The sequence below is a fragment of the Manis javanica genome, chromosome 14 (assembly GCF_040802235.1).
Source record: "Manis javanica isolate MJ-LG chromosome 14, MJ_LKY, whole genome shotgun sequence".
NCBI classification, from domain to species: Eukaryota; Metazoa; Chordata; class Mammalia; order Pholidota; family Manidae; genus Manis; species Manis javanica.
In genome coordinates this window covers 86467163-86479343 of record NC_133169.1, presented here as the reverse complement: position 1 = coordinate 86479343, position 12181 = coordinate 86467163, and the positions used below count along the sequence as shown (strand labels likewise).

At 39.3% G+C, this 12181-nt stretch overlaps 1 protein-coding gene across 4 annotated transcripts in view; it reads right to left on the bottom strand.

Annotated features, from left to right (window-relative positions):
- UBE2D2 (ubiquitin conjugating enzyme E2 D2) overlaps positions 1-9111 on the bottom strand; it is a 48223-nt gene extending 39112 nt beyond the window's left edge. For 2 of the 4 annotated variants that reach the window (XM_037016407.2, XM_037016406.2), the window contains exon 1: positions 8953-9111. In XM_037016407.2, coding sequence (XP_036872302.2) covers positions 8953-8976 — 24 coding nt within the window. In that variant the 5' untranslated portion in view covers positions 8977-9111. Of the gene's footprint in view, positions 1-6073; positions 6134-8952 lie in introns of all 4 variants that reach the window. The other 2 variants (XM_037016405.2, XM_073221774.1) reach the window with 2 other exon arrangements.
- Between the last annotated feature and the right edge of the window lie 3070 nt (positions 9112-12181).

Sequence of the window (12181 nt, the reverse complement as noted above, 5' to 3'; positions counted from 1 at the left end):
ACGCGGCACTAGTTACATGACAGATGTATAACCTATATATGATCATGAGGAAACATCAAACCCAAACTGAGAGATATTTTACAAAATATCTGGACTGCAATCTTTTAAAAGTATCAAGGTCATGAAACCAAGGAAAAACTAAGGAACTGAAGGAGACTAAAGATAAATAACCAAATTGAATGAGTAACTCTGGACAGGATCCTTTCCCATAATAGACATTTTTGGAACAATTGGCAAAGCTTGAATGGGGTCTGAGGATTAGATGGCAGTAAGATCTCAATGGAAATTTCCTAATTTTGATGGTATATTGTGATTATGTGCACAATGTCCTTTTTTGTAAGAAATACATATTAAGGTATTTGGGATTGATGAGGCATGTTCACAACTTTGAAATGGTTAAAGAAAAAGATGTTCTAGGTATTTTACTCGCAACTTTTCTTCAGGTCTGAGACTGTTTCAAAAATATATAAAGTTAAAAAACCAAACAAATAAACAAAACCCCAGAAAAGCCCATAGACAATTACAGAATGTGTTGATCAGTTGCCATATTGGATTGAATGGTCCCCCCCAAAATATGTGGCACATCTTAATTCCTGGAACCTGACATGTTTACCTTATTTGGAAAAAGGGTCTTTTAGATATAATTAAATTAAGGATCTTGAGATAAGATAATCCTGGATTACTTGGGTAGACCCTAAATTTAATACCAAGTGTCCACAGAAGAGACGAAAGAGAAGACACATACATACAGAAGGAAATGTGAAGATGAAGGCAGAGACTGGAGTGATGTGGCACAAACCAAGAAAGCCAAGGAATGCTACCAGAAAGCTGGAAGAGGTAAGGAAGGATTCTTCCAAAAAGTCTCCAGAAGGAGTGTGGCCCTGTTGATACAAATATTTATCTGACATAAGCCCTTAAGAGGTTGGCAAAGGAGTACTATCACTTACATCAGCATGATGCTCTATAGGTAGTGGGGGGAAGTGCTCAAAAACAGCAGCAGACACTTAGGTTATAAGATGATATTAAGAGAACTGTTTTTACTTCTAGACCTACACAAACATCACATATACTAGAAACATACTAAGGTGACGATATTTTGGAGTTTGTTGAAGAAAAGGTTTGGAATTCAGTCCTTTTTTCTATTTAGAAATATTACAAAACACTACTTCTACAACATCAAGGTACTTTTTTTCTCTTTTGGTTGGGGTGGCAATGGAGTAAAATGCTAAACAGACACTGAAACACTAACACCTAAGATTTCAAGATTCAACCAATGGGTCAAACTTACTGGGCAGTTAAGCCACAGTGATATATTTAAAACTACCTTTTATGTAGTCCATATTTTCTTTCTATTCATCCCCCACAGGCTTGCAGGGTCTGTGACACTCACCCCATTCTACAGACAAGGAAGCTGAAGCTAAAAAAGAAAATTATAGAAGTGACCTGCCTAAGGCCACAGGGTTAGAACATGACTCAGTAGGTATATTGCTTCAAAATCCAATTTTTCCCATCACACCACTTGCTGTTGGCATTTGTTTACTGCTGCTGGCAAACACTGAATGCCTACTATGTGTCAGGCACTGGGAATGTAACTAATAAGAAAAGGACTTTGCCCAGGAGAGCTCAGTGAGGGCTCTGTGTGCATGTGCAATCACATCTACATACTAAGAAACAGTTCTACAGTGGAACCCGACTGCCTGCATGCCTGGGGCATGCTTCATAGAACAGTCATTTTTGTTGGGTCTCTAAGGATGAATAAAGAATTCAGATTTAGAAGGAGAATGGGGTGGGATCAGAAGACATTCTCTGTATAAAGAAAAGCACTAAAGACTAAAGGAAAATTATTCTGAAAAGGATCAACAATTACAACTGTTTCAATTACAGTAGTACTTCTCATGAGATACCAATAAATACTATAGAAATAAAGGTGACAATATTTTTGTCCTAAATTTTAACCACTTTTAATACATGTTTTTAAAAGAAAGACTAATTTCTACAGATTTAAAGCAGTAACTTGCCTTGAGAAGCATACACCACAAAGCAAATGATGTCCATCTGTGTTTGATATGCAAATGGTTTAACCACGGGCATATTATTGTCTACTTGACTCCACTGATCTATCCTGTTTCTTACCATAATCCAATATTTATTTGAGAAGTTATTTAATTAAAGGCTATTTTGTATGTTAAATATTTCTATTATGCTAATTGTTTCCCTATGGACTTATAACTAGAATATGTACATTTTAAATGAAAATCAGAGTCCTTTAATTTATAAATCAAAAAGTCAGATGATTTAAAAATAAACATGAGCTAAGGATAGACTTCTATTTTTTTTAATTAGGTGAACTGTCTGCCCATGAAAAATTAGTAATGTCAGTAAGCAGCCTAATTGCATGAATATTGCAAAATATGTAGTGTATATTCTTTTGCTACGCTACACCTATTTGAAGCAAATTCTCATACTATACTCTAATGAAAACATACAGTAACATTTAATGCAGCACCTGAAAGGATCTCTTTCACTGTGCAAGAAAAATACCATTCTTTAAATGCATGTAACCTTACAACAAAATGACAATGAATGATGCTTCATATTAATATGTTTTTAAATAATTTATCAAATTTTCTGTTTGTGATATTATATTTTAGTTATTTACCTGGGACCATTTGTACTGTCAATTTTAATCCAAGTATACATTATTTTATGAACTCTAGCTTGTACCCATCGACATTAGTTTAAAAAGCATCCTAATAAAGTTCGGAAACACTAGATATGAGGAAGGACATAGCAGGTTATCAGAAGCTAAGGGAGATAAATGATAACCACATTAACTGTTACAAAAGTTAAAATAAAAACTGAGGTATCCATTGGATTTGGAAATTAAGCAATCATCAGTGACCTTACTAAACAGTCCTAGAACAATGAACAGACTATTCTTTCAAGAATTTTGGCACTGAAATGCCAGAGATGGGAGTGATAAAGAGGAAAGAAGTAGCTCTGGTGGTGGAAAGAGGTTAAAAAGCTTTGTTTTCCTGTTCTTATTTTTTTAGGAAAGGGGAAATCTTGGATAAGCTTGGATGGTAAGGGGAGTTAGTGAAGAGACTGGAACTGGGGAAGCAGGGACAATTACTAGAATGCGAGGACCTAGAAGAAAGAAAAGACTGAAAGCAAAGGTTACCTTGGCAAAGGGGAAAGTACAAATTCTCCATGGATGAGAGTGAACAGCGATGACTAAGGTAAATTTGGAGCAATGGCTGGCTCTATAGTCAAGACCACATGCATCTGAATCCTGGCTCTTCCTACCATAACTATATAATCACTTGCAAGTGTCAGTTTTCTCATCTAACCTAGGAGAACAGAATTCTCATGGGGTTGTTTCGAAGATTCAGTAATTCTGATATAGAGTGAATACTCTAAAGATGGTAGCAGCGTGGTTTTATTTTGTTTTGTTTTAAAAGGGCTCAAAGGAAATCTGAAAGGATTCACACATAAGATTTCTATTTTCTCTGTGGAATAGGTAATTGGGTCACCTACTGACATTAAGGCAGTGTTTAAGGAGGCAGGGTAGTGATTCTTGCTCTTTTGGAGAGATTAAAAAATCCATTTGACTATGATGAAAGATGGAGGACAGAAAATCCAAAACTGCAGTTTTAAGGGAGTGCACAGACATCTATCCAAGGATAAAAAGAGATAGTAAGGAAAAAATCTTCTGGTTCCAGGGCAGTTTCAATACCTAATTGAACAAATACCTAACTGGTATGTAAGGATGTGTGGCCTGCCAGAAAAGAAACTGGACACAGTCAAGAAATCCAGCTTCTTGATCCAGCCCTAGTAAGTTGCATAGCCTTTTCAGACAGTAGCTGAGATGTGTTGCAGTGCTAATATTTTTTTATTCTATTACTTGAACTCTGACTTGACTCTATACACAGAACAAAGGGCACTTTATTTTCGGATATCACAGTTTAACATGCTTTTGAAGGTTAGCCTGGGAACCTAACCACCAAAACTTTGTTTCTACAGAAAAATACAAGTGCATGCCTGCATTTCTGGGATGAGGCTGCAGAAGTTCCTGGCAGCATCAGGGATGAGTCAGGTATTCCTATCCTGGGAACTGCCTAGGATATTTTAGCAGCCCTCTCACTCTGGACTAAAATATCCAGAATTGGACTCTATCAAAACTTTCTCTTTTGTCAGTCAGCAATACAGTAATACACATTAGGAGACTTTAAAGAAAACCTTGATTTATTAAGTTATCCTTCAATGATGGCTGTTTAAATTATACTTAAATAGCAACCTGGAAGACTAGTGGTTACGAAAGGGGAGGGGTGTGGGAGGGTGGGTGGAGAGGGAGGGAGAAGGAGATTGAGGGATATTATGTTTAGTACACATGGTGTGGGGGATCACAGGGAGAACAGTGTAGCACAGAGAAGGCACATAGTGGATTTGTGGCATCTTGCTGCACTGATGGACAGTGACTGCATTGGGGTATGGGTGGGGACTTGATAATATGGGTAAATGTAGTAACCACATTGCTTTTTCATGTGAAAACTTCATAAGAGTGTATATCAATAATACCTCAATAAAAAATTAAACAAAAAAATAGCAACCTGGAAGAACCAAAGAAAGTTTCCCAATTCAATGAACCTTTGTAAAACAAAGAATCATTTTCTAATAAAAAAAATTTTTTTTTAACTTTCCAGAGATTTCAAGAATTTTATCTTTTGGAGTAAGAAGGTATGTCTGTTTTCCAAGATAGAGCTAATTCAAACAGCCATCTTCAACCAACCACTTATTATGTTAAAGTTCCCAATACTCCAAGGACTATCTTCTAATATGTTTCATCATTCTGACTGTAATCCATTCAATCCTTACCTCTTATAATATTAATGTAATATATGGTATTACACTTCTAGTACAGTATTTTTAAATAATTTTTTTAAATTTAGTATTATCAGTGTTACAACTCCTTTCTTATATCCTTAAGTATCATCCTCTGGTAATCTCCTAACCTTAGACATTCTGAAAGTATGTAGTCTACAGAAAGATGATTCATAACATGAAACAGATCATAATGAAGGGTAAAATGTAAATTTGTACTATGGGATCAATGTATCTACTAAACTGATTTTCCCTACAATCTCACACATAAACAATTAAAACCTCAGCAAAAAAAGTTAATTAGCAGTTTACAAAAAACTTAACCTTGCCCAGCTACATAAAGCAATACCTTGAAACTTTTAAAAAGACAGAAAGTATGGTTTAAGTGATTTAATCTTTATACTCCCAATTACTAAGAGAACCTCAATCTTATTTTTAATTCACACTTTAAACTAGAACTTAACAACCTATCAAAAAAGTGTGTTTTTTAAAAATTTGAGCTAATCACCAAAAGTCTGGATTTGTGGCTTCCCTTTAAAAAAAAAAAAGCAAGATCTGGCAATCCTGGGCTGTAGATCCCAGCAACAGCAACATTTGGAGGGAGCTGGGTAGCAGCCGCCCTCTTTTGATAGCACATTCAATTTCTAGTTTCCCTGAATTTTGTTTGCTCACTTAGTCGCTGCTATTAGAGTTTGAAATTTTTTTTTTTTACTTCATTTTTTGTGTCTTGAAGGGTCTTAAAAGAAGCCATAAAAATATTGTAGAAACACCATTTTTTTTCATTTTTTATTAATACCACATCAACTTGCAGTTTCACAGGAACCAAGATTCAAGTTCTTTAGGTGCTATTGTATTTTTATGTTGCATGCCCATACATGCACCCAGAGTTTCATTAGTAATTTTTCACCTATAGGTTATTCTATTAAAAAAAAAAGAAATCCTGTAAGGCACAAATATCCAGCCAATTATCTAAACACAGAAGAAACAAAACAAAAGAGGTAGGTGTGAAGGCTGAAAGTGCGGAAAAAAATCTAGTGATGATTCAGGCATTAAAGCTACGTATCCCAAATGTACAATACAACTAGCAGGACACCACTAAAATGTACAAGGCACTATTACTGTTAAGAGATTTTAGTATTCTAACTTTGGTCTGTCTGCAACTTCTCAAACAATCAAGATATTCAAGTTTTACCCTTTTATCCAAGAATAAAGAAGTTAACCCTGCATAACGGCACCAAAAAGCCTCCTCCATCTGTAAAACACAAGAAAAACAGGAAGCAAGAAAGGTCTCTGATGAGCCAAAGAGGCCACACAGCTCACAGAATACATGAAGCCCTCTTCACTCAGAGCCTACTTGGTCTTATTTTAGACATAATTTTAATAAGTTCCCTGATCTGGTTTCCCAGCCCACAACAGATGAGATGCAGCCAACTAGAGAAGGGCTGGGGGTGGTGCTGCTAGAAACACTCAAAGCATCAAAATTAAAGATGAAGACCTATAAAGTCAGCAGAAAACCTCAAAACTAACAGGCTGGGACCAGTTGGTATAGATACAAACAGACCCAAAGGGTCCCAATCCCTGCAACAGAACTATACTGGATGCTTATAATGACCCTCCTTCTGTGGTACACTCTGTAGAGCACGGGAGGTCAGGAGACCTTAAAGTGTGTATCATAAAATCCATCAAAAGCTTTTCCCAAAAAGAGACATGGCATTTAAAAGACTGTCAAATTCACAGAACACTATTTCCCTCTGACAAAAAACCAAGATACTGAATTCCTAAAGATGCTACACGTCAAATGTATTTATTCTTAAAATTTTACTGGAACACAGATGCAGCTCATGATATCTAAAGCTGAAAGGGTGTAAGTAGAACAACTTTTTCAGAGAATAACTGGGGAGGTTCAAGACCAAGATTATATAAGCCAAGTCTTTTGGGGATTCCATTGTAGATATATTATTACCATTAAGGGTAAGATAGGATGGATCCTACCGGTACCTAGGTAAGTCTGTATTCAGCTTAAAGTTGATATCATATAAAATGTTATGGGGGAAAAAAAATACCAGTTTGTTTTCACATATTATTGACTAGTATAAAAAATTTATTTACAAGTACTAAAAATTTTTATTTTTTTAATTACTGTCAGTGTCAGAAGTTGAGTCATACTTTGAAGAGGGCTCTAGGTTATGAACTGGAAGGTGGGAGTGGGAATGGTTAAAGTTCAAATAGTCTTTGTCTAAACTTGATTTTTCTTATTCAAAATTTTGTAAGGGAGCAGGTATATTTTAGAGAAATTCTAGGGAATATGTAATAACTCAAAAGAAACCATTTTACTGGGAGCAAGTACACTAAAATTAAAATTCAGGCTTTGAGTGCTATTTCCCTCTCTAAAAATAAATCTCTATAACATATCAATCAATGCAGAGATTAAAAACTACATTTCTTGATCTGTACATTATAACATTTTATACTCACTCTTCAGGTTTTAAGATAACTGCACAATTTTCTATGAGTATAATCTTATACTGGTAATTACCCAATTAGATTCTGTACAAACCTAGTACTCCTGAAAGCCTTGAAAATGCGTATGTATTTTTACTGGGATGACCATGCCTCACTGTGTGCCTGTCCCTTAAATAGTTCTTTAAGAGATCTTTGCTTAAGATTCAAGCTTCTTTTAACAAATAACCTGCTTCATTTCAGTAAAAGATTTACCTTGTCTAAAATTTGCCTTTTTTCACTTTCAAAGATCAAAGAATTCCAAGGAAGTTGATAAGGATCTAACCTAATTTACAGTAACTATTGGGATTAATTCTACATCAAAGGATCAAGAATGAAATGAGGACCAACTTCTTAGCTGAGGTGTTTAAAAGGTCCAACAATCTACATGTTCACTGAGTTTAAGGCAAGGTGAAAATCGGTTCTCTTCCCATCATCCTTCAGAGTGGGTAATCCCAAGATCTACTTCTCAGTAAGTAATCAGTGGTTTAAGACAGCCTCTCTGGATAGCCAAGTGACACACCAAACAAAAATCACTAGTGGTGCTTCCCCACTTCTAAGAAAAGAACATGACAGGGAAAGGCACTAGGTTATAATATTAGAGGGAAATAAACCCTAAATTTTAAGCCAATCCCATACTCTAGAAGCAGTATAAATAAGACCTACATATAGATAAATAAATAACCTTTCGTCTTAAAGGGCAAAAAAATAAATATTTTCTAATGGAAAGATCTAGCAAAATCCCTTCCAAATTATAAGGGTCTCCCTGAACGTATCACCTAAAGGGTTAAAATCCATTTTGTGCAAAGACTGAAAAAGGACACCGTGTAATTTCTCCAGAGGTGTTCAATGTTCAAGTTTCTATACCTCTAAGCCCTGTCAATTTAACAGTTTTTCTATTCAATCCATTCCTGTAAAACTGAGCGTCAGTTTCTGACTACAGTTGGCAATCTCAAGGAATGAAACGCTTCTCCCCCTACTTCCCTCCTCCCTCGAGAGTCAAGTTTTTTTTCCTCTGCATTCCCTACTCTTAACAGTTTCAGGACGAGTAGAATGGACCGAAACTGTGGCCGCCAAAAGGTAACTAAACTCAAGAAATACTTGCCGATCGGACAAAACGGCTTCCTCCGTCTGCCTGAAACAGGGACCCCAAGCTCGGGCGGTTCAGTGGAGGGAGCCAAGCAAGGCAAGTTGGGGAACCGGCAGAGATGGGGCGAGGAGCTCTTTCGACCTCTGTCGAGGGGGCCGCCCAAGGCCCCAGCCCCACCTCCCGGGAGGCCCGGACAATGGCCCTCTAGCGCAAGCGTCCCAGGCCGGGAACAGGCCCTGGGATTCCATACCACGCGGGGCCTAGAAAGGAGGCCAGCGAGCGCACCTCCGGCCTAAGCGCGGGCCGCGCGCCGGAGCCTCCGTGGGCGCCATCACAGGGAGTGGGGTGCCGGGGCCATCCCCGGCAGCCGGGTCTGAAAAGACCGCAAGCCGGGCAGGGGCGACGGCGGGAAGTGCAGGCCGCAGCCTGCTCAGCTGTCCCGCCCAGGGGCCGGAACCCTCAGTCGACCCCCGGCCGCTTACCTTGTGGATTCTCTTCAAAGCCATCGTGGGAGGCGGGTGGCGGTGGCCCCCGGGGCGGGGGCGGGGGCAGGGGAGGGACAGGGGAAGGGGCGAGGGGACGCGAGGCCGCCTCGGTGATCGCGGGTCGGCCGAAGACAGGGAGCTCGGGAGCGCGGGTCAGGCGGGACCGACTCAGGGCCGGGGCCCACTCGGCTCCTGAGCCTGCCGCAGCGGTCACCGCATCACCCGGCGGCGGCCCCTTTACGCGCTGCCGCCCGAGCAGCCGCAGCCGCCACCGCCGCCGCCGTAGCTGTCTCCTCTTTCTAAGCTCAGCACCGCCCCTCGGCCGCCGCAAATCCCTCCGCCGGGGAGCAAAAGCCCAGGACTCAGCCGACCGGCGCCTCTAGACTGGACAGCCAGCGGGACTGCCTGCTGCAGGTGGACTGAGGGAGGGACGAGCGGGCAGCTGGCGGCGCCGCCGGGGTGGGGCCGCCGGAGCGCGGGGTGGGCCCAGGCCGAGGGACAGGTCGGGAGGCACGGGGATTGGCGGGCCCGAGGAGGGAGGGCCGGACCGCGCTAGCGGCGGAGGGATACGGGCCGCCCCTGTGAGTTTCTTACGCGCCGTCGCCGTCGCCGTAGCCGTCGCCACCGCGGCCGCCGAGGGGATGACGCCACCGAGTACGAGGAGGAGGTCTCGCGAGACTTTGGTTCGGATGGGGTGGGGAGCGAGGGGCTGACGGCTGATGGTCGTTGACCGCTGCTCTAGAGTCCCTTCCTCTTGGTTCTCCGCCTCCGCGTCATCGAATATCAATAAACGTTTAAAGGCAATTGTTTGCCAGATCACTTGACCCTCCCCATAGTATAGACCGACTCAGATGGAGCCACTTAGGCCCATTGCAACATGCCTGAAGAAGGAAGGGACCTGTCCAAGGTCACACAGCCAACAAAGGGGCAAAGCTGGGAGTTCCCAGAAGTCGATTATTCTTGTCAGAAACCTTTCCGGAAGCTCCACGGTTAACAGTCTGGTCACCTTCGGGAACGTGGTTCCTCCAGCATGCCATGGGCAGCCCTGGGATTGCTTTTCCAACAAAGGCCCCAGCTGAATGACAACTTGAAGGTCTCTCAGCCACTGGCATGTCTGTCTTAGGGAAGGTGCCAGACCAAGCTCTGCTTGGTGAATTATTACAAACACCAATTACCGCAGAAAAAAAACTTGCAGTGTGTGATCCAGTAGCTAAAACCAACCTTATGGGTCAGATCACCATCAGGAGCAAGCCTGGAAAACATACTGGAGTTGTTACATAGGAGGTGGAGGCAAAAAGCTAATTCACTAGGCAACTACTCTGTGTTAAGCCCCACACCAGTGCCAGTGGAATACAAGACCAGGCCTGGGCTGGAAGGTGTTTTATTATTTGGCTGGAGACACACAGTATAGTAGTACAGAATATTTTCGTGGGTGGTGATGCCCACATTCTCAATTCACCCTGAGGTTTTCTGATTCTAAAGTCTGGAACCATTGATTCTAACTCCCAAATTTAGAGAGGAGAAACTGAAGCTTCCAATGGAGGATTTTGCCAAAACTCACACAAGAGGCCAGTGGCAAAACTTAAACACTGCCTCACAGAGTAGAGAAGGTTGGACCAAAATGGCAGAGCCACCGTGGACCCAGTGAGTCAAAGGTAGGAAAAATTGTATCTAGTTATTCAGAGTGGGTATGTTTGAGGTTGGAGGTGAAGAGGAGCATTCCACAGCCCCAAATCGTTTCTTCCCAAGAAATGTGATGGGAGAGATTTATTTCTCATTGGTCAGATTTTTAAAGTTTTTCTTCAACAATAACTTTTTGTGTTAGACAAGCAATTAATATTTGTTGCCAAAAATGCAGATAAGCAAAAGGAAATAAAAGTCAAACACAGTCTTTATCATCCAAGGATTAGCTGTTTTTGACATTTAGTTTATGTTCTTCCAGTCTTTTCCTTACATAAAATACATATTTTTCTTTTAAAAAATAGGATTGTGCCATAATACTATTTGGCAATCGACCCTTCTTAAAAAATACAAATATAAATAAAATATAAATACAAATTGTATATATTTAACATTATTTGATATACATAAACAGTGAAATGGTCACAACAATCAAGATTTACATCTCTTGCCTCACTTTTTCTGTGTGTGTGGTGAGAGCAACTGAAATCTTAGGTAATCTATTTCAAAAATAAACAATATATAATGAATTTTCCTGTGTCAATACAAATTTCTATCATATTTTGATGGTAACATATCCTATCATATAAATGTACCATGTTTATTTAACTGGTCACACTTCAGGGGATGTTTCTTTCCAATTTTTATTATTAAAAATATTGTCCTGTAGTTAATCTTTGTACAACTCTAAGAGTGCTTCTTTAGGATAAACTAGAAGTGAAGTTGCTGCATCAATGAGTAATCAGATTTTTGCATACATGTTCATGAGAAATATTGATTATAATTTTCTTAAATACCTTTATCAAGTTTTCATATCAAGATTATTTTGGCCTCATAAAGTAAATTTAGAACTATTCCCTCAGTGTTCTGAAAGATTTGTGTAAGATTGTTATTTTTTTCTTCTTAAGTAAATGTTTGATAAAATTCACCAGTGAAACCATCTGGTCCTGGAGTATCCTTCGCAGAAAGAGTCTGATAATAAGTTGAATTTCTTTAGTAAGTATGAGGCAGTTTAGATTTTTTTTCTTCTTGTGTCCCTTGCGACAATTTGTGTTTTCTCTATTTTGGACAAAGGAAATTATCCATTTAAGTTGTCCATTAAAATATAGTTATTCATAATATCATCTTATTTTTTCTCTACCTGTAGCATCTATAATAATGTCCTTTTTTGTGTGCCTAATGTTGGGTTTTTGTGTTTTCTCTATTTTTTTCTTGATAACTCTTGCTCTTGATTTATCAATGTTATTAATCCTTCCAAAGAACCAACTTTGACCTTGTATTTTCTCTGTTTGTCTATTTTATATTTTATTGATTTCTGCTCTTATTTTTATAATTTTCTTTCTCCTGCTTATTTTGGATATAATTTATTCTTTTTCTACCTTCTTAAAATAGTAGCTTAGATCACTGATTTTATACTTCTCCTTTTCTCTAATATAAGTACTTTCTAATAAAGCATGAAAAGCACATTGTTTTTGCTGCATCCACAGCTTTGTTTTAATTTTCATTCAGTTAAAATAGTGTCTAATTTTCCTTGTGATTTATTCTT